Raw genomic sequence first — 23,597 nt, 5'->3', positions numbered from 1 at the left:
AGAAAGGCTGCATTAGGGCAATAGCTACTTGGTTCTGTAGAATTTAAAGCCACTCTGGGACAGCACCACCACTAGGCATTTTATGCCCAAGGTGAGCAAGCATATTTGCACCCCCTAATGTTTTGGTTTGTTTTTTTGTCAGAGGGTGAACATATTTCCCTAAACTGAAAACAGGACAGTGAGTAAGCGGCGACCCCAGGCTGCCTGGCATCACCACTGGCCCGAGCTCTGCCATCTCATTTTTCCACCCCCGCAGCTTTGCTCCCTTGGCAGCTACCCCGCTCACTCTGTCATAGTTATGGCCCTGCTCTGGGGGTCGGGGGAGCGGAAGTGCTTATAACCCTACACTGAGGAGAACTAATAGGGACCGAGAAGTCAACAAGGAAGGTGCTCCCAGGGAATAAGTTGCTTAGGTATTATGCCCTTCACGGCTTTATCACATCATTTTTAGGGTATATCTCACAAATTTTAAAATGCCATGTTTGAGCTAGGACACCGTCAGCATCCTTAAACAGGTTGTCTTTATAAACCTCCTTGTTTGTTTTCAGCTTATGCAATTTATATTACAATCTCTACCTCACATATATGGTGGCAACAAAGTATGATAATGGATTGCTTGGGTTTTCATTTTTAAAAAGGGAGCTAAACAATATAAGAATGGTTACTAATCACATATTATTTTGTTCCATTCGTATTGATATTTTACACATTAGCATTAATTGTTTCTTTCCTGAGTCAGAATATGAAGTATGGATTGGCAGTGGCAAAAAACCAAAACACACACAGGAGTGCTGTTCACCTCATAATAAGTGTGAGTTCAAGAGAGGAAATACCACCATAGTAATGACAATGATTATCTTCACGTGATTGGTTTTTTCCCCTTGAAATATGAAACAAGACTCTTCATTTATTCATGTAAGAGTGGCAGAGACCTATCCTCAGGAATACAAAGAAAGTTAAACCAATTTCTCTTCATGCAAATAAGATGCTTTCATTAGTCTAATATATGATATGGGTGACCAGGTGTCTGGTTTTCTATCAGAACAGCCGGTCGAAAAAGGGACTCTAGAGGCTCCAGCCAGCACTGCCAACTGGGCAGTTAAAAGTCCGGTCGGTGGTGCTGCGGCGCTAAAGCAGGCTGTCCTGTCTGGCACCGTGCTGTGCCCCAGAAGCGGCCAGTAGGTCCGGCTCCTAAGCGAGGGGGCCATGGGTCTCCACGTGCTGACCCCCCCCCCCCCGAGCACCAGCTCCACATTCCCATTGGCCAGGAACCAGCCAATGGGAGCTGGGGAGGTGGTGCCTGTGGACAAGAGCAGCACATGTAGCCTCCTGGCCTCCCCGCCTAGGACTTGGCCCTGCTGGCTGCTTCTGGGGCACACACAGCATGGTGCCAGGACAGGCAGGCAGCCTGCCTTAGCCCCCTCACTGCGCCACTGACCGGGAGCCGCCCAAGGTAAGCCCATGTCCCAACCTCAAGTCCCAACCCCCTGCCCTGAGCCCCCTCTTGCACCCCAAACCCCAGCCCCACCCCAGAGCCTGCACCCCCAACACAGAGCCCTCACCTCCCCTGCACCCCAACCCCCAGAGCCCCCTTCCACACCCTGAACCCCTCCCACACCCCAACCCCCACCTCAACCCACAGCCCCCTCCTGCGCTCCAAATCCCTGCCTGAGCCTGGAGCCCCCTCCCGTACCCTGAACCCCTCATTTCTGGCCCTACCCTGGAGCCCGCACCCCCCCCCCTGCACTTCAACCCCCTACCCCAGCCCAGTGAAAGTGAGTGAGGGTGGGGGAGAACAAGCCACTGAGGAAGGGGGAATGTAGTGAGCAGCAGGCAGGGCCTCGGGTGTTCGGTTTTGTGCGACTAGAAAGTTGGCAACCCTATATATGATAAGGTGTGTCAGCAACTTAAACCTTTATCTAAAACTCCCACTCAAATTCCTTTCGTTTAGGATGTTCTGTTTGCATCTGAACAGCAGACAAAATGCAATTTACTGCACTGATCCTGATAGGCATTAGTCTCAATAACTGCCTTCTTCACAATACATATCAAACACGCAGCTTCTGATGGTTGTAAACTATTTATAAAATGTAATCAGTGTCAGAAATTGGAAGAGGTTTGGCTCTGAATACTCTTTCCACATGTAACTGCACTGGAACAGCAACAGCTTCAGAAAGAAACGTGCAGTACCGAATACCAAACTGGAGTTGCTGTTGAATCATTGCCACAAAATGCACCACAGTACCTCACATAAGCACTGCACAGGACCATTAGTACTAGCATGTGACTCTAAACAACCAAACACAGAGACAAATAAATGTGATCATTGCTTCATTTCTCCAAAGTCTGTAATAGTTGCTTTTTCAACATTCCATTTGAAATTTAACCCCCATGACACAGATCTAAAAACCAGCCATCTGTTGGTGCCCTATCTAACTACCTTTTGATAAATCTGGTTTTAGGAGAGAGTTTTCATGGAGCTACCAATTTCCCTTCCTGAAACAAAATGGTAGTGCTGCTGAAAAAGACATCCACTGTCACCCCTTTGTGTCAGTCCGACTCTAAATTCAAATCTCATACTTTGCTGTCATAGATACCCTCTCTTATTCTCAGCCTCTCAGATCCCTGTATTTAATTCCAGCATCTCATTTTCTAATTGCAAATACTCTGTACTCTAAGGTGAGAAGACAGCAAGCAAGGTTGCTTCATGTGCTTCAATCAAATCTACTAGATTTTAGAGTGATTGTATTTTCCAGGCACCAAACTGGACTAAGTAGCCACTCTGACTATAACAGAGTTTTACTTCTCTTCTTTTTCAGTTTTACTCTGTTCTGTTATCAGTGACACCAGCTGTATGCTTTTTTCGAGGGGGGTGGAAACACCATTTTTTGCTTCAGTCATTTTCTTGCTGTCCTGTTCCAAGCATTCCAAATTACCTCTTCCAGCGGGAGATCATCCCCTGACTGGCTGATAGCCAATTTTTTGTTTTGTTTTGTTGGTGGAAATTCAGCACAACATAGAGAGGGGAGCAGATTAACAGCAGTAGAGAAATAATGTTAAATAGTCAGTGAGATAACAACCCTGATCCTACAAGCTACTAAGCACTCCCAATTCCCTCTGAATTCGGGTTATACCAAAAAGTCACTCTATTGAAGTCAATGGGAATTGAGGGTACTCAGTATCTCACAGAATCAAGTTTAAAATTCTTGCCTATATCTGGTAAGGGTTTGAATTAGTGGGAGCATCTGATCACTTTACTCTCTCTATGGTGATCATCAATGTTATACTTTAAGCACAACCAAACTGTTGGCCATTCTAGCAGACAGAACTTGCACCTTCTTTCATGCTCAATCAGCGCTGGATTTCTTCTGACCTAACTCTACCTAACCATAGCATACATACACATACATTAATACTCCTGGAGGAATTCTGTGCCACTGCGCAATGCAGAATTTGTGCAGAAATTAATGTTGTGCGCGCAGAATTTCCTTCCCACCGCCGCACCCCCACAAATGGCCTGCAGAGCTGCTGGCTGCCACTAGGGGCTGCTGGACCTGGCAGAGCCCAGCTCGCACATAGAAGACACTGCCAGGGGAGAGAACTGGAGGGTTGGCAGCAGCTGCAGTTCCTCGCACACCCTGAAGGAAGGAGGCGGTGTACAGGAAACTCCACACAAGCCCAGGATCAAGCATCAGGCTGTTTCTGCCTCTGGATCCCTGGGCTCTGGAGGGTTGGGGGGCGTATCCCGCAGCTGGCCTCTGGAGGGGAGGGGACAGAGAAACAGCAACTGTGTTGTCATACGGGTTTCTTTAACTTTCTACTCCTGGGGGAATTTTTTGTGTGTCTGTATTGTTAGACATACTTGCTGACATGTATTTTGAAATAAATTACCAAAATAATTGAAATGGCATGATTATATAGTGTTATTTTGACAAATAAAATATTCAAATGTTGCAGAATTTTAAAATATCGTGCACAGAATTTTTTGATGCAGAATTTTAAATTTTTCGCACAAAATTCCCCCAGGAGTAACACTATAAATATCAATCATAAGGAGTTATCATTAACAGCAATGAACAAATTTGAACTTGCAGCTGTAGACTGAAAACAAATGCAACTTGTATAGAAAAAATAGGTTTACCAAGAAAAGTAAGTTAATAAAATATGTATCTCTGCTGTGGCTGAATCATGATTTTTCATGTTAAGATTATTTGAAATAACAAAAATGAATCAAGTCATTAGACAGGGCTATATCATTATCAGTTCTGCATTGGGTTAGTCTCAAATTACACTGAAGGTCTATTTCAAACTAAGTTCAATTAAACTTAGAGCCACTGATACATCATTTGCCTTCCCTACTGGATTGAATTCATAAAGCATTTTTACATTATAGTAACATGATACATCTGTAAAATTTCCATACTTATCTGGGCTTTTGTACTTGCTTTGTTAATGACGACTGAAAACCCATTTCAGCTACTCCCAAGCCTTTCAACAGAACATACTAAATTAAACTCAAGAGAATAATTAGAGCCCTGGATCTTACAACCTATGATATAATCCCTCTTGTTTTAGAAGCTGTTTCTGTAATATTTAAAAACAAGCTACTGACTCATCCTTACCTTTGATAATGTTCAATGTTTTTGCACATCATGGGATCTACTGACGGATGACAAGTTTCACTGAACTTCTAATTATTTTCTTACCCAGTTCTTCATCTGTCAGACTTTTTTCCTTCTATTCCACCACTGCATATTTCACACCAAAAGCCTGCTTTTTTACTATTTCACATTGGGATATGCAAACAGACACTGATACTAAGCAATTATGACATGCATTTCCGACAGTCCTTATTGCATGAATGTTACAAACATACCACGCAGTCTGAATTTCAAGCACTGTTTCAGTCAACTCATTTTTTTACAGCATTTTGGCTGCCTGTTGTGCATAAAAAAAAAAAAAAGATGGAAAACAGAGGTGAATTAAAGAAAAATTGAGAGGTAACACTACTGTCAAGAGTGATGACAACTAGAAAACTATCCTGATTACACTGGAAAACAAAATCCTATTCTCATCTGGCAAGCATTCTTTTGCCTTTAGATGAGGAGTCAAAACTAGCCCCGTTAGCAGCTCTGAACTCTGATATAGAAATCAGGGGCAACAGTTGTTAAAAATGCAAAACAAAAGTTCAAAGTTAGGGGAATACTTGAAAATGTGTTATGAAAACTACCGTGCAATGGAAAAATGTCCTGAAATTATTTTCCTGTTTATAAATAGCAAAAGCAATTCAGTGTTTATGGACAAAAAACAGGAAACCGCAAAAAACAAAACAAAAACAAAAACCTGCTCTAAAATACATAGCAAAGAACAAAAGTAATTGGCCAGTTCCTCAGCTGTGTAGGTCCACTGAAGTCATAGTATTTCGTGAAGTTTAACTATGATTTTTCTAGTGTAAAATGCATACAGGACAAAGGTGATATTCATCCACCACACAACCACTTTTTGCACTGAGTAAGGAAACTGTATTACACTATCTACAGACCCAATCCTGCAAAACTTTATTCACCCAAATCGTCTCAATTGCCTAAATAAGTACGCACACAAGTAAAAGCAACTCATTTATGTAAGGATCTTACAAACCTAATTTAGCAAATGCCTACATAAATGTAATGGTCAGGCCATGTCTAATCTAGCCAGAGAAACTCTGCTATCACCTTGCTAATAAGAGCTATAGGTTGTTTTGTTTTTTTGAGACTACACAGTTTTGCAGAAGGCATTGCTAACATGGCTTCCATGCTCAGTGGAGACTAGGCTACAATGCATTCTATAGTTCCCAAGATCTTAACGGAAAAAGAACTGAACAACTACATTTTAGGGGACAAATGCTGTAGTTTTTACTCAGGCAAAACTTCCTTTAAAGTCAATGAGAAATTTTTCTGAGAAAGGACTAAGGAGCGTAGATAAAAATTAGGGCTATTAAACTGTGATTAATCACAGTTAACCCATGTGAGTAACTCAGAACACTTCAAATATATTGATTTCAATTACAACACAGAATAAAAAGTGCACAGTGCTCACTTTATTATTGTTGATTACAAATATTTATACTATAAAAATTATAAACAAAAGTAACAGTATTTTTCAATTCATCTCATACAAGTACTGTAGTGCAATCTCTTTATTGTGAAAGTGCAATTTACAAATGCCAATTTTTTTATTACATAATTGCACTCAAAAAACAAACCAAAGTAAAATTTTAGAGTCTACAAGTACACTCAGTCCTACTTCTTGTTCAGCCAATCACTAAGAGAAACAAGTTTATTTACATTTACGGGAGATAATGCTGCCCTCTCTTTCTGGTAACATTGTAAATAAGAAACGAACAGGCATTTGCATGGCACTTTTGTAGCCTGCATTGCAAGGTATTTATGTGCCAGATACGCTAAACATTCGTATACCCCTTTGTGCTTCGGTCACCATTCCAGAAGACATGCTTCCAAGACGCTCGTTAAAAAAATAAAGGCGTTAATTAAATTTGTGACTGAACTCCTTCGGGGGAAACTGTACGTCTCCTGCTCTGTTTTACCGGCATTCTGCCATGTATTTCATGTTATAGGAGTCTCGAATGATGACCCACCACATGTTCGCTTTAAGAACACCTTCACAGCAGATTTGACAAAACGCAAAGAAGATACCAATGTGAAATTTCTAAAGATAGCTACAGCACTCGACCCAAGATTTAAGATTGGCATTTTAATTTTTTTAATTAAATAAACCTTTTGTGCATTTTAATTGAATCTGAATTTCCATCCAAATAAAGCTTGACACAAACCACAAGTAAAAAATTAATCTAGTAAATTAGAAATGCATCATTCACCATTTTCTAACATAATTAATGTAAAATATGTAAAAATTAAAGATCTGAATAAATTTAAGTCAAGCAATATAATTGTTTAAATTGATGTATATAGATATAGCGTATCTTCCTGATCAGCAAAAAGAAGGCCCCTTCCAGTTCACCCAGCTGCAAAATGGGTATCAGATCCATTGAGTTAGGGCAGTCAGATATGATGCTGGCCACATCACTCCCTTGTGTACCATTGGCTATGAAAATGACATGCCTTAACAATGTCAGCCCGGTGAACCATTGGCTTGGGGGAAAACTTTGATTCTGACTATATTTAGTTGCAAATCAACATGTTTTAATGGTTGTCAGTTTTCTTTAGGAAAATAACTAAAGTACAAATGCAAAACATGATAAAAATCCAGGTGTCCTGCTTGCAGATTTAAAATCATGATTAAAAGCAGGGATTTAAATCAATTGACCCTGGGACTAAGAACTGCAGGAGTCAGTCATGGCAACTACAGATAGTAAATCCGTTCTTTTTCTTCAATTAAGCCTTTAACACATTTTAATATTAAAAAAGAAAAAGAAAAAAAAAGTGTTGTTGCTTACCATTTGCCTTCTGTTCTCTACCAGGTTGATTCCAATAATCCCTAGGAAAGATCCGAAGCCAAGCTAAGGCAAAGAACAAACCAACAGAAACACACCAGGTCAGCTTATTTGGCAACATGCAAGAATGTTACAATATTTAAGGTGAGATGTTGGGCAGATAAACCAACTAAAACAATTTGTGAGAAAGAGCAAAATATTTAGTATAAAATTATTACTGGCCAGAAATTATGTGATGCAACAGGGAACAATCAGAATGGGACTTTTCTTATATTTTAGCAGTTCCCGTGTGGCCAACTTTGCTTTCTTTATTCAAGGCAAATCTTCCCATTGGTGTCAACGTGGAGTTTGGACCAAGAAAATACAAACAGTAGTCAATGTTCAATAACATAAGTAATTTTTATGTCTATTTTAAAGCAACAATAAATTATACAGAAAAACATGACACTTCACATTTGTTCCACCCATGGGTTGTACTATAAAAGTATACATATTTAGGACACCTTCTTTGAAATGACATTATGAAACTGCAAGAGACAACGGCAACTTCTTCAGAAAATAGATGTTTTATTTTAATGCAAGTCCCCAAAATCCTAATGTTTACTTTTTTTAAAAAAATTGCAAAATATTGCAGGTCCTAAGAAAAAGATGTTTTTAAATTGCTAAAGAGTACAGAGTTTCTCCTACCGTACGTCCCACAGCCAACAGCCACACCTGCGGTAGCTGCACCAAAAGCTGGACGAGAGGGAGAATGAAGTTCAGCTGGAGTTACCCCTTCCTCACAGAATACGTCTACACTGCAGTGGGAAGAAGATGTGATTCAAAGCACTGGGGGACAAACTGGCACTAGCTCAGGTTGAGCTAGCGTCCTAAAGATAGCAGCACGGGCATTGTGGCACTGGTCACAGCTTGGGCTAGCCATCCAAGCTTGGACCAAGCGGTGGGCAGGATTGACCTCGGGTGGTTACCCTGAGTCTCTGTCAGTCGAAACCTCCACACCGCCATTTTTAGGCACTAGCTCAAGCTGAGCTAGCATAAGTCTTTCTACTTGTGCTGGGAACCACATCTCCCAGCTGCAGTGGAGAAATACCCTCAAAGCCAGAATTGCATGGGACAGCCCCCACTCCTGGGAGGAACCAGCTGGAAGCAAACACAGAGGCAGCTGAACCATGAGGGGAGGGAGGACAGGGAAATAAGACTCAGCCAGGGTTACCCCTTCCAACCAGACCCCATCTTGAACCAGACCTATACCAGGGCCCACGTGAGATTGGGAAAAAAAAGAGAATTTCCTGGGACGAGCCAACCAGAGACTAGACAGCAACAAACACTGAAGCAGCTGCAACAGGAACCTCTAGAGGCTAATAAGGTCATCAAACTCTTTCCCCAGATTTTACTCTGGGCATCCTTTCCCTTCTGCTGGTTGGCTGCTTACTTCGACACGGTCACTTTACCTCATCCGCATGCCACCTTTCCTCCATGCCACCTTTCCTCCATGCCTTCTTTTCTTACTCCCCCACTTCAATGTCTCCTCTCCCCACCTTTCGGTTCATCTAATCCCTTTTTAACAGCCCCTACCCCATCATGGGACAAAACAGGATGGATGGATGGATGGATGAACAAACAAAAGAATAAATAAATGCCACCAAAAAAAAAAAAAAAATCACGGCATAGACATTGGGGAGTTTGTAAGCCATCACAATGTTCCCGCTGTTTGTATGTCAAATCCCACATCTGCCTTGTCTAGTCGGATAGTAAGCTCTCTGGGGCAGGGGCCGTCTGTCTCCCCAGTGCCAGGCACAATGGGGCTCCCATCTCAGTGAGTCTCTAGGTGCTACTATAACAAACAAAATAATAATTACCACCATCACACACAGCATTTACAGCAGGTGAGAGGGGATGCTGTCAGGGGTTCCTTTGGTTGGTTGTTTGGCTGATGGGGTTGTTCATTTGTTTGTTTTTTGAACAAGCTCTGGGTCTGATCCTACAAGCTGCTTGACACAGGTGGAAATCGGAGCCCATGCAGAGCTCCATAAACTTCAGTGGAACTCCATGTGGGCACAGAAGTCTTCCTACATGCAGTCATTTGTAGGATCAGGGCCACTAAAATTGATAATTAATATAAACTAAAGATGTAGATAAAGGGATTTTTTTCAATAATGGAATAAATTACTAAATCCCTAGTCCTATAAATATTTATGCACACAAGTAATTTTATGCAAGTTAGAAGTAGTTTTGGTAGTGTTAAGAGAACTGGGGGCTTAAGTCATTTTGCATAATATTCTTTTAAAAAGACCAAAAAGTCACTTGAGCTAAGCCTAATGCACCTTTGGTGCCCTATCCTGTCCCACTGAAGTAAGAGCATTGTTACTGAATTCCATGGGAGCAAGCCACCACCACCCTTTTTTTAAATTCCAATTTAAATTTCTCTCTTCACAAGCAGTCTTATTTTTTCATTGCTCCATAAAAACAAACATTTAGTTTATCACATCAAGAATGAAAAACCATAATCTTACCTTACAAACGTTTGCATTTTCAGCTGCTCAGATACTTCCTAAGCTAATGCACCATAAATCTATGTATTGTATGCTGCTTTCACACAGCAGTAAAGGAACAGTCGGTCAGACTTTGTGAATGAAATGTTACTAGTGAAGGAAAAATGGAACCAGAATAGGTATGTTAATACTCCTCTTAGATAATGCTTTCCGCAAGGTGCTCAGCTTCTTCAGCTCTCACGGAAGTGAATGGGAGTTGAAGCTCACAATATCAGAAGCTGTAATTGTATCAATACAGGTGACATTGATGTATTACAAATGCTTATGCCCAAATGAATTTGTTAGTCTCTAAGGTGCCACAAGGACTCCTCATTATTTTTGCTCTTTCTCGGTTACTACAACGATCAACCACAAATGTGCAAAATATAACCATGCTTTTACAAAATGTCGTCAGCTCTAACAGCCTTAAAACGAAATAGAGGGAAAAATCATTATTAAAAGGTTTTCATTTGCAAATCATTCTGAACATTTCTAGCTATTCTATCAGCCTATTAAATAAAAACCTATAACACTTTTAATTTTTAAAAAATGCTCTAGAGCAATATATTTTTTGTTTAGTACACAGACGTTTTCTCCCTAAAATAAACTAATTGCTATAATTAACTGCTTTGTGCACATGAACTTTATTAGTTATTACCCATTAAATTTCCTCTAAGGCAATGACTGCAGAAAGTTTATTCTTTTAAATGTTTTAATTTCATTTACAACTATTTAAAGACTATGCCATTGTATTAGTCTACATATTTTAATCTGATCCAAGGACAATGCATTCTTTTAAAATTTTATTCCTGGAACTAATTTTAATTCCATTTTTAAACACCACTTATTATAGATTATTACCCTAAAATTAATCCTTCCAACAAATAAATTCTCAGCATGAATTTAACATATTAGAGAACTTAGTTAGAAAGAAGAATTGTAATTTACAAATAACTATTGGCAATGCAAAATTTATACATTAGTTTTAACAGATACTCATCCCTCTTCTTAAAATGTATGATTATATTATGAACAAGAGCAAATAGTACACAAAGTCATTCTGGTCCCAATTCAGCAGTGTACTTAAGCATGTGCTTAACTTTAAGCAAGTGAATGATCCATCCTATTGAAGTCAATGAAATTAAAGTCAATGCTAAACTATCTTTTGAAGTCGTTAAAAGCAGAGTATTTATTGGTACTTATATTCGTTCTTTTACTAAATGACGATTTAAAAGTCCAGTTAAGAATCAAGGGTGTGATAATGCATTAAGTGGTTTGAAAGTCATTACTAACATACAGTAGAAAATTATGGCCCATTCTTGAAATTGAGTCCATGTGCCTGTCCAGAAAGCTGTTAAATTCAATGAGGTTCCACACAGGCACAGTGGTCCGCTCTCATGCGCACGTTGCAGGATTAGGGCCTACATCTGAATCACAAACATAACAGAACTAGATCTAAACATTATGCACCTTAGGTTTTCCCTCACCAGTAATGCAACAGGATTTGAAATTTCCCTCATCAATTGTGGTTGCTTGTGTCTATGCCATAATAGTGTATCGGTAATAATGGATAATCTAAAATACATTTCTCTACGCACAATGATTCCTGGGTAATAGCCTCCAACGGTAACATTTTCTGTTCTTGTAGTAGCTGCAAGTCCTATGGTCAGTACGAACACAGACACTACCAGCAGAGAAACCGTGAACCAAAGCGAAGTCTTCTTTCGTTTTGCAAACTGTCCTGTTGGGGGAAACAAATATAAAATAGCTTTTCATTGCAATCTTAGCAGTACAAGTATGAAATAAAAGCTCATTCCAGCTATTTCATTTTTAACCCTTTCCCCCAACAAGGGAGAATATTTTGCAGCAGAGAGAGGATCTTAAATTATATCAAGATTAGCTGGAGCTTAGTAAACTTGAATACATTGTGCACACATACAAGATGAGGTTTTATTAAGCTGAAGTGACAATAATATTTTCAGTTATCTGTGGTAAATCTTGCAATGAAGTTGTTCACATCTGTAGGCCAATTCTGCAGACCTCAAACCATCCTCACCTAGGCAAAATTCCTCTATATGGACAACACATAAATATGTACATTTTAAAGAAGCTTAGCAGAAGCTCTGCTGTGTTATCATGAAATATTTTTTCTCTTTATATTTATCAGGTAAGCAAACCAGTTGGTATCTTCTGAAGTAAAGAAGTACAGCAGATAATGAATTTGTGATAGATTATACATATACTATTTTATTTAACAGGAACTGCTCTGTGGAATTTATTTAATCCCATTTCAATTTGGACTCAAGTACACAGGAGTAAAAGATTGCAGATAATCCTACTGTAGTCAGCCTGCTCTAAGGCATTTAACCTTATTTTGTTGTTGTTGTTGTTGTTTTAACTTTGAGGCAGAAGTGTATCTTTTAGTTGCAACTCTAGGTTTTAAAATTATTATTATAGAGCTCCTGCCCATAGCTCACCACAATTCTGTAAAAACATATTTTAAAAAAAATACAATAAATCACTATAGCCATCTAAAAATACACCCTCTTAACATTCAAAATGAACAAAAGAGAAGGAGTCCACTGTGGGAAAATGTGAAAAAAAGGAACCAGAGGGAGAAATAGCAAACAAGGAGCCTATCAAGGAACAGAAGCAATACAGTGTGACCAAATAAAACTGAGGAACACAGCTCTGTTTTTGAATTTCAAATCCCACACCACAGAACAGATTAAGTTTGCAAAACAATTCATCAATGATTTTTTATGAACACATATATAAAAACTGAGATGTTTGTTGACATTCCTCAAACAGAACCAGTAAACACGTCAAATATTTTCTTTGGTATGAAGTGTGCTCTGCTTTACTGAAGGAAACAACAGACAATTAGAAATTAATCCAGGTGACTCCAGTCATCTCCTCCCCAATCTGTGCCCCAGATGATTCAGCTTTTGGCAATAACATTTAATCTATGGTGGTCCATTGGTGGTAAGGAAGGAGAGAAGCGTGGAATAACCCATGCACCGAAATACATGAGGGTATGGTCAGATCTTTCAATAGGCTGATCTACAAATCCACGACACTAAAGCTGACCCAGTATGGCCAACCTCAAGCATTCAAAAACCATGAGTCAGGTTGCCACCCAAAGTCAAAAACTATCTTAAAAACAATGAGATTTTTAAAAATATTTTTTGGAGGATACGGTTATCTGCCTTCTTGTTTTTGAGCTCTAAGATTTCACATTTTCAATGAAAATATAAAGCCTAGAAACTATTTTTTTTAAAAATAAAGCTCAGATTCTCACATAATCCCATGACTCCAGGATCTGGGACTTTAAGAAAAACACCAAATATTGAGAGAGTTGTAGACCCAATTTAAGCTTATGGCTGATCCTGTTAAGGCACTCCTCAAGTCTCGGGGGGGGGGGGGGGGGAAATCAAGACAATCCATTACTTCAAGGAGCACACAGACCAGACTATTCAATCTGATGTCCAAATGTACATTGAAAATTCCCAAGGATTCTAATCCAGGAGGACTTCAACTGCATTGCCAGCACCAGTTTACCATACTCATCTATGAGGCCTACTGTGTAACCAGAAACCACAAAACTTGGTACAGCCCCATGGATACAGGAAACAGCCATATGCTTGAACAAACTCATCTCCATGGTTAACTAACTCCTTCATTACAAGGAACATGAAAATATCACAGCTATTGGCCCACATCTTTATTCTGCTTGAGGCTAGTGACCACTGAATATCTGTATAGAAACAGCCAGGCATCTTCATCCAACCACATGTCAAATTTGCATGATGGCACTTCAGAATCATCAACTGTCAGCCTTAGTCACAACAGATCAGGCATTAACCAACCAAGCCCGCTTGCAAGAGGTTTCTAAATTAGTCATTCCATCTATGCTGCTCAAGTATTTTTCAATGGAAGCCAAAGGGATTTTCTGATATTTCACCCTGAGAGTCTTCAGTAACCTCAGTGCCTTTGCTCACCATAACCTTCCACATACAGTGTCATCTTTGAACCTACACTAACAAAAAAAAACCTCTCTCACAAAAAGATAAACAGAAAAGGGTTCTCAGCCCCACTTCTGCCCTCCTTCCACCACCTCAGCAGCGCCAAGGGGACATAATCTGGCCACAGTTGGCCAGATGAGAATTCCCCTAGTGGAGGAGAATTCTCAACTATTTTAAAGAGAGCCAGGCACTATGCCAGTCCCCCCCTTATCCCCAGAATAGGATGCATGTTGTGGTGGAAGAGGGCATGACAGGGCCAAGGAGAGAGCAGAGCTCCTATAGCAATTCTCATCTGGCATGTGACCATTCCCCTCCTTAAGCCTCCCCCCAACTCCCTTCCAACCTCTCTCCAGTGCCGAGTGTATATTGGTGCAGAACTGGGAACTTTTATTCCCCTGCCCTCAAGCTAACACATCACATAAAAACAAAGAACAAACCAAGAGAGAAAAGAAAGCTCCCACTGACCTCCACCCCCGAGACATACACACGCCAATCCTCAAGCAAACTGCCCAGATAAGGAAGAGAAGGTGAAAGGAACTAAAGAGGGAGATACACATTCACATCTACACGTGTTAGTAGCTTTGTCAAGTTCTTACATAAATATTTAAATTAATTCCTTATAAAATGTGTAATGTACACAAACTACATAAGAAATACTGTGATTCAAAGGACAAAATTAGGATAGTCACTTTTTTTTTTCCCCTCTCCTGCTGGAAATAGCTCACCTTACCTGATCACTCTCATTACAGTGTGTATGGTAACACCCACTGTTTCATGTTCTCTGTGTACATTAATCTCCCCACTGTATTTTCCACTGCATGCAGCCGCTGAAGTGAGCTGTAGCTCACGAAAGCTTATGCTCAAATAAATTTGTTAGTCTCTAAGGTGCCACAAGTCCTCCTTTTCTTATTACCCTGAAAAAGCTCTCTTATCTTAGAAGTCTGCTACCTTTATAGGCACATCTCTAGCAAAGTATTTTCAATGAATGCTACTGTTCAAGAACAACATTTCATTTCAAAGAAGAAAGAACTGGAGCACAACTCCAATGTGACCAGCATTCTTGAGGGTCAGACTAATGTTCTGAATTTTGAATCTTCATTCCAATGACACTTCAAAGCCAGCAAAAAATCACACCAGAAAATAAAATGAAGTCTCAATCATTTGGTCTCCTCAGAATCAGTAGTTTCCAAAAAGAACTAATATAGAAATGTTTTATGTTCAAAATGGACCTTAGTATGTAATCTACCAAACAATTTATATACTTCCTCAAAATTCTGTGCTTGTTTGTAAAATTCCCAGTAATGAAAAATTACTTATAAAACTTATACTACAGACAGTTTTGAAAAATTTCTGTATAATTTTACATCAGTGAGACATGCATGCATAAGTTTAAGGCAGCACATATGGCCTTGCCTTAAAAAACAAAAAACATGAAGACTTTTTACAATCTCAACAATACCAAGTGCCTTGATAAACATTGCAGGGAAAAGAACACCATCCAATTCACCTGTGAGACTCAGCATTTCCAATGCTCCAATGGCCTGGGCTGTAATGTATATTGGCAACTCTGGTGTTTACTGAGATCATTTAATATTGTCTTAACAGAATATTAATATTTTAAATGTATGTAATGCTTATCCTGAACTACATACACAGAGAATGTTAAACTATTTGTGTGGTTTAGAGCCTCAACTAGGTACTTTGCCTGATAAACGTTTATTCGGCTTATTTGTAAAGCAGTTTGAGATCTTCAAATGAACAGCGCTACAAGAACAAAGCTTTATTATTTTCCTTCTGCTACTATTTTACTGACGGCAGCACTGCTGCCATTTTCAAAAAAAATGTCCATAGCTTTTGTTTGCTTTTTAGAGGGCAGATACAATATGTTTGGGATTTTCTTTTAATATAGCTACTCATTGTGGGGCAGGAAGGGTTCAGCTACAGTTACCTGCAGCCAAAAACAATTCAAAATTGCTCAGTCAGAAGTATTCCTGTGGTACTGAGGGAGAAGACTGTTAGGGTCTGATTCAGCATACACCTCAGTCAGTCTCCATTGGCAAGGGCTGTTACAGAGTGTCAGCCATGAATTAAAGTGGCCTTTGGAACAACTAGGTAACGAATGAGATAGTAGTGCTGCCAATCCTTTCTAAGGGCAAATTCTTCTTCAGTGCAGCTGCCCCTGCAAGGACAGGAGATTGTTCATCAAACCCATTAACTGTCCAACCTGCTATTGCTGAAGTCACTCTCAGTAGCAATTAGTCAGTCCCTGTTAACTGATGCATAGTGACTCAAGATGGAATTGTAAAATATTAAATTGTCCCTCACTGGAATGCCCCAATTTTCTATTAGTATCTCACCATTCCAAGAATCAAGCAAATGAAAGGAAAGTCTTCTCAGTAGACAGGTTTCAGAGTAGCAGCCGTGCTAGTCTGTATTCGCAAAAAGAAAAGGAATACACTTGTGGCACCTTAGAGACTAACCAATTTATTTGAGCATAAGCTTTCGTGAGCTACAGCTCACTTCATCGGATGCATAAAGTGGAAAGTACAGTGAGGAGATTTTTATATATACACACAGACCATGAAAAAAATATCCATTGTAAGGAGAGTGATCACTTAAGATGAGCTATTACCAACAGGAGAGTGGGGTGGGGGGAGAGAAAACCTTTTGAAGTGATAATCAAGCCTAAGTTAATTGTATCCAATTTGCAAATTAATTCCAATTCAGCAGTCTCTCATTGGAGTCTGTTTTTGAAGTTTTTTTTGTTGAAGGATACTCACTTTGAGATCAGAAATCGAGTGACCAGAGAGACTGAAGTGTTCTCCGACTGGTTTATGAATGTTATAATTCTTGACATCTGATTTGTGTCCATTTATTCTTTTAAGTAGAGACTGTCCAGTTTGCCCAATGTACATGGCAGAGGGGCATTGCTGGCACATGATGGCATATATCACATTGGTAGATGTACAGGTGAATGAGCCTCTGATAGTGTGGCTGGTGTGATTAGGCCCTGTGATGGTGTCCCCTGAATAGAGTCATCTTTACTAGAGCCCCTGCTCTAATCAAGGATCAAATGAGGACGGTCACAAATTACCACCAGCATTACATTTGATGGTAATGTTCATCAATCTTGGCTGGCAGTGTGATAACAATGCATAGATACCACAGCGATACTATAAAAAAATCCAAGACATAGATGAGATACACAGAAAATGCTAACCTTCACATCACTGATCCGTGCTCCACCAGGTATGGTCCTAAACTGCCCAAGAAAAGCAATAACCCAATAGTACTCTCTGCTCTGCCTAATAAACATTTATCAGGCTAAGTATCTATTTGAGGACCTAAACCACACTAATCCCACCTCCATCAGAGGAGAAAGAAAGCCATCAGGACACATAGAAGAGAAAATAGAATCTCCTCTTCCAAGCAGGTCAGAGACAGGAGGAGAAAGGCATGTAGAGCTTACATACACATACAGCAGTTGGGTTGGATAAGAAGTACAGATCATCATTCCTAGAGTCAACAGAGGAACACAGTGATGTTCAAACCCTTCCCAGCACCCTAAAGACGGGGAAACAGAGTCAGAGAACCCCCTGTCAATCAATCAGGAATTGAGGAAAATATACTGGAGAACCCCTTTTCACAACAGCCAGCAGAAGTATATTCGGGGAAGTGTGTCTCCGCATTGACAAAAGACGTATGATTTGGTGGGAAGACCTTAGTTCAGTTTCTGCCAGAGTGAAACGATGCAACCCTAGAGGTGGAGGCATGGGTTTGGAAAAGGGAAAGGTGAGGCTTGCAAAGGGGGAGGTATAACTTTAGGATACACTGGGTCTGTGATGGAAGGTGTGGGGAAAGAAAGATCTGTGATGCATAATTTGTCAGAGCTAGAAAAGCCATCTATAATCTACAGTCCAACTCCAAAAGGTCTAAATCCACCTTGCTTTGCTAATGCACGTACTCCTGTTAAAACCAATGAACAGTCTCCTGCAAGCAGACCCTTTGGAAGTCTATGGGAAAAATAAAGGGAATGAATTTGGCAACGGAGGAAATGCAGAGGACAAATCACACTTACTGGGAGATCAACACCACACCATTTTGTCGCCTTGCTCTAGTCAAGGAGATGTAGATGTGAAGAGACTTGTCTCTAATTAATATTGAACGCAATGTATATTAACATCCTTGATCTATAGGAGAAAGATTTGTAAGGGGAAAAGGTTACATTTTCAATGTTTTATATTACATGATGTTACAAAGAATCATGCAATACAAGTTAACCTTGTGTAACATAACATATAATATGAAAGGGCTAATACAGGCTTTGCATCTAATATTTTGTAGCTATGAAGCTAATATTTAAGGAATGAGATTTGTATGTCTTTGGGGCTAAAGTAATAATGTTTCATTATTCCAGTCTTCCCTTCAATGCCATATCTTCCTTGGCTATATTTTTCCATTGTAAAAAGAAAAGGAGTACTTGTGGCACCTTAGAGACTAACCAATTTATTTTCACATCCAATGAAGTGAGCTGTAGCTCACGAAAGCTTATGCTCAAATAAATTGGTTAGTCTCTAAGGTGCCACAAGTCCTCCTTTTCTTTTTGCGAATACAGACTAACACGGCTGTTACTCTGAAACCCATTTTTCATTGTGTATTTTAAAAAAAAATGTGCTATACTAATGACATTGAACTAATCCTACATTGCCTCCTAAAACTAAATGTGATGGGCTGAGAGGTTTTAAAAAAAAGATATCAGCCCTGCTTTTGCTGATTACTTCCTCTTTTCTGATTAAATGCTTGACTTGTCCAGTCTGCTAGAACTAAACCATATGCAACTGCATTTGTTTCCAGGCACAAGCTAGCAGCTTTTATCAGTGCTGACTCTTGTCTCCGTTATGTAGTTGTGTTGTAGAACCCATGAGTATACTGTATAGTCTAGTCCTTAAAAAATGTTGCTGAGTTTTTGAGTAGACCTTAAGAAAAAACTACCTAAATACTGTAAATAGTTTAGCTACAGTAAGTGATCTTGTGCAGTATCACTATGACTTCATTGCTTTGGCAACAATTGTTTCACCTATAAATAATTAAATGACTAGCTAATCAATGGTTAAAATGACAGTTTAACTGAATAAATACTTACATCACATAGAGAATATCCTAAACAAATCTTTGCTATTACCATTTATTCCCTGTTTTTTTCCAAAACTGCCACATAAAAATATAAAGGTCTAATACATTTTTTTTGACTGCTGTCCTGATGTCTGGGTAAAGGCAAAGTCTCCCTATACCATATTGAATGCCATACACAAGAACTACCACTGATACTCTCTAGATTATCTTGACTTTAAGGAACTTTGGGGGAATAATCAAATATTTAACTTCTCTTTTACATTTAATTTATATTTTCCAGGACACACACTGTACATTTAGGAACAGAAAACAACCCTTTTCAGAGACAGACTAGTTTAGCAATGAGGCACTCAATTACAATTGTAATGTAAAAATGTAAAAAAGTAAAGCCAATTGTCATGCGGATATTACAACAGCACCAGTCAAAAGTTTGAGTGGAATTGCTTCTACTACTGAATACAGTATAGTCCCATCACAGCCATAAACCATCTGTAAGTGGAAAAGAGCCAAAACTAACTCTACCCTGATATGCTGACACTCCAAACTGCTCAGGCATAGCAACTGTTAATTTTCAGCAAAGAGAGAAAAGGATATTTTTCCACATTAGCTATATGCATGCATGCACAAAGTTTATTTCTATGTTACATTATCCTCACAGCAATTCCATGAAAATAATGCAACAGCAAAATGTTTTTAAATGTCCTAATGTGATAAATGAGAGTGACAAGAAAGAGCAGAATGATAACATTGACAATGGGATTATTACGACCCACCAACACCCGTAGTACTGCACCATATACAATAGGTTCCTTTTTTAACCTTAAGAGTATTAACTAAAATAGTAAAAGACAAACTCTATATGTCAAACTGAATTACCTATCTCTGCATTCTTTCCATATTGCTCTTTTAGTTGTTAGCACTCTGTGGTATGTTTTTAGATTGCTATTTAAGAAGGTGATCAACTGGGCTTCATCTGAGCAGAAAATGATATCCTTCATTGCAAGTGCAAGCATTTATAAAGGAATAGGCAAATCAGTAGTAGTGCATCCCATAGAGATTACCAGAGAATAGATCTTTCCCTGTGAAAAATTAAGATTTGCAATATTGGGTAGGGGTCAGAGGGGAAATAGTACTTTCATGCTATCCTCACAATGCTGCAATCAGAAATCTCAAATCCAGAACTTAATAATACTCATCAAGTTTATTGCTTTCAGTGTATCAGCTACATAGGTGAGTCCTAGCATCTCTGCCCATGTCTGGTTAAACAAACAACGAACAGCCATAAGAGTAACTATAACTACCTAGATTACATTTAAAAACGGTTTTCGAGCCAAATTTGAAAAAGAAGAAAGCCTGGTTATGTGTCTCAACTCTCTGAGCAGCGTGAGACTCCTTGCACAGCTACAGGGTTTGGGGGAGAGGGAGCCTTCCCAGTGAATTTCCCCCCAGTAGATGTATGTGCACTGCAGTCCTCTCAGGGCAGGGAAGTTATGGCTTGACTGCACGTTGGAGAACGCAGGGAACCTGGTTAAGCGGCAGTGGGTCGGGCGAAGGCGCGGCGCGGTCACAGCTGAGAAGCCCCCCAGCAAATCCGCGTGCGCTGCGCGGGGCTTTCCGGCCACGGGCCGCCACCTCCGGGCGAACCGAGCAGCCCCCGGAACTTCAGCGCCCCGCTGGGCTCCTGGCGCCCGGAGCTGCCCGCCCTCTGCCCCGCAGCCCAGCCCCGAAGGCACCTCTGGGCACGGGCCGGGGGCGCCCGCTGCTGCTGTGGGTGCCCAGCGCCGGGACCTACCTGTGGGATCCAACACGGCTAACGGAGCCGGCACCGGGGGAGCGGGAGGAGGCGGCTGCATCCTCTTTGCTCCCTGCTGCCCGGCTGCTCTCCAACCCCTGGCCCCTGCCCCGCGGCTCCGAGCCAGTCGCCGGCGAACCCCCCAGCGCCGGACTGGCAGGCGGCGCGGAGGAGCAGCCGGAGGGAGGCCGCCGCCGGAGCAGAGGGAGGAGCGAGGGAGGGAGCCGCACTGACCTCGGGCTCCTCAGTGCTGTGGAGCCTGTGCAGGGGGGATAACAGCATGCACGCCCCGCCCCACCCCGCCGCTCGCTCGGCCTCTTCCCTCCCCCCGCCGCCCCGCCTTCCTGTACCCTCCAGGGACCCCCTCCCCGCCCTGCTCGGCTCCTCCTTTGCCCCCTGCAGGGGTGGGGCTGCAGCTCCCTGGGCTGGGGGCTGCTGAGAGAAATGGGCGTGAACGTCCCCTGGGGTGTTACCCTATTTTTGCTGCCCGGCGCTAAGGGGGTTCTCCCCGCCGTCGCAAAACAGTACTAAAGGGTCATGGGGGTGTTACAAAGTCAAGCAGTCCAAAGTTAGGAAATGCTGATATTATGGTTCCCTGGGGAACCTTCATTCACCATCCCCCATAATTCACCTACGTATTATATGATCCTCTTTAATTACATGCTCACTCATCCAGCTCAGTAAGAGTAAGTTCAAAAGTATCTGCTATTTGGGGGTGCTGAATTTGAGACACCTGGGACCTGATTTTTCGGCATATATAGCATTCCCTACGTTTAAAGCACAGCTCCTAGTGACTTCAGTGCATGTGGGAATGCCTGGCGTTTCTGCAGATCAGAAGCCCGGGTCTCAAATCAAGCACCCAGAAAAATGAGGACCACAACTATTAATGGCCACCTGTGAAATGTTTGGTTTAAGTGTCTTTCCTGGCTCCTGTAGGAACTATGTGGCCGCATACAATGACTTTTCCCCTGAGATTGTCCTTCAATCCCATACCTCATTCACAACCCCCGTGCCAACCTCTGCAGCAAATGAGGCAGGGGTCCTACAGGTAGCAGCTTCATTCACTACGCAGCCCTGATTCATCCCCAGAGCTGATCCATCCTGCACCCTGAATGTGGCAGGGGTCCTGTGGAATACACAGCATGAGATCATGTAATTGAAGACTATTCTAATGAATAAGCACAATGGTGGTGAATTAAGGTTGCACACACTTTAAGGTACTTTCCACTTTATGCATCCGATGAAGTGAGCTGTAGCTCACGAAAGCTTATGCTCAAATAAATTGGTTAGTCTCTAAGGTGCCAAAAGTACTCCTTTTCTTTTCGCAAATACAGACTAACACGGCTGCTACTCTGAAACACACAGAAAAGTTGCATAAACTAGACCTAATACATCTCTCCTGTGGGACACATTTTTTAAAATCAATTGCAAAGAAAACATATCAACCAAAAACAATAAAAATAAACAGAATCCACTAATAAAACACACAATTAGAAATACGTACAATGGATGTCAAGGTAAACAACCTGAATGCCCTTGACAAATGAAAGTGTTATTCTGTCTTTTATTGGACATCTGTCAAGAACTATGGTCTCTGGACCTCTATGGCTTTCTGATCACATTTGCTTCATGTTCCCAAAACAGATCCTTCTGCCTTGCCCTTGTCAGCTGCTGAAGTGGATCTGCCAACTGGAGCCTATATTTACGCTCTTGGTGTTTTCTACTTACTGGGTATACACGTGTTACATCTGGCAGTAACATTATGTACATCCTCAATAAACAGTTAGTGTCCTCCTTGGCTTTGTTTACATGTCTTCTGTTCCTTCTGTAAGACTTACCCTGAGGGTAATGGTTATGACATATGACCTTGATATAGTATGATATAGTGACAGAATGCCAACCACACTTTGCTTGAACTAATATGCTCTTCCACTTGCAATAACTTTTTGAAATTTTTATTGTAGTATTTCTTCTGTTCCAGTTTCCTGGAATATAACTTTTTTGCAGCTGTTCAGTGTTAATTTTCCTTGGCTCAGGAAGCTGGTTAGATGACAGAAGACAAAGCTTTTTGTGGGCCAGCCCAAGATTATGCAATGAACTCCCAAGGGAACTAAGTATCATCCCAAACCTCACGACCTTCTGATCTAAATGCAGGGCTCTAACCTACTCTAACAAACATATAGCAACATATCTATCTATACATTTCAGAGTAACAGCCGTGTTAGTCTGTATTCGTAAAAAGAAAAAAGAAAAGGAGTACTTGTGGCACCTTAGAGACTAACCAGTTTATTTGAGCATGAGCTTTCGTGAGCTACAGCTCACTTCATCGGATGCATAGCATATCGTGGAAACTGCAGAAGACATTATATACATATGTGTATATATATATATATATATATGGTCTCTGTGTGTATATAATGTCTTCTGCAGTTTCCACGATATGCTATGCATCCGATGAAGTGAGCTGTAGCTCACGAAAGCTCATGCTCAAATAAACTGGTTAGTCTCTAAGGTGCCACAAGTACTCCTTTTCTTTTTTCTTTTTATCTATACATTGTATACACACTGTATGCCAAGTAAATATATTATAAAAAAAAATCCAAAGCAAAACACTCCACTGCATACACTTCTCCCCGGAGGGAGGGGGGGCATGAGAGAACAAA

At 40.7% G+C, this 23,597-nt stretch overlaps 1 protein-coding gene across 4 annotated transcripts in view; it reads right to left on the bottom strand.

The window, feature by feature from the left end:
• Nucleotides 1–21,180, bottom strand: part of TMEM255B (transmembrane protein 255B) — a 119,323-nt gene extending 98,143 nt beyond the window's left edge. For all 4 annotated transcript variants that reach the window (XR_012638152.1, XM_074944848.1, XM_074944858.1 and 1 more), the window contains exons 1-3: nucleotides 20,935–21,180; nucleotides 11,583–11,725; nucleotides 7,457–7,519 (exon numbers count right to left, since the gene is read on the bottom strand). Coding sequence is in view for 3 of the 4 variants with exons in the window: in XM_074944848.1 (XP_074800949.1) it covers nucleotides 7,457–7,519; nucleotides 11,583–11,725; nucleotides 20,935–20,995 (267 nt within the window). In the remaining variant the exon portion in view is untranslated. The remainder of the gene's footprint in view (nucleotides 1–7,456; nucleotides 7,520–11,582; nucleotides 11,726–20,934) is intronic.
• Nucleotides 21,181–23,597: the final 2,417 nt, after the last annotated feature.

Source organism: Natator depressus, chromosome 1, assembly GCF_965152275.1.
Source record: "Natator depressus isolate rNatDep1 chromosome 1, rNatDep2.hap1, whole genome shotgun sequence".
Lineage (NCBI taxonomy): Eukaryota > Metazoa > Chordata > Testudines > Cheloniidae > Natator > Natator depressus.
Note: the sequence above shows the minus strand (reverse complement) of the source record. Positions and strands in the feature narration are given on the sequence as shown.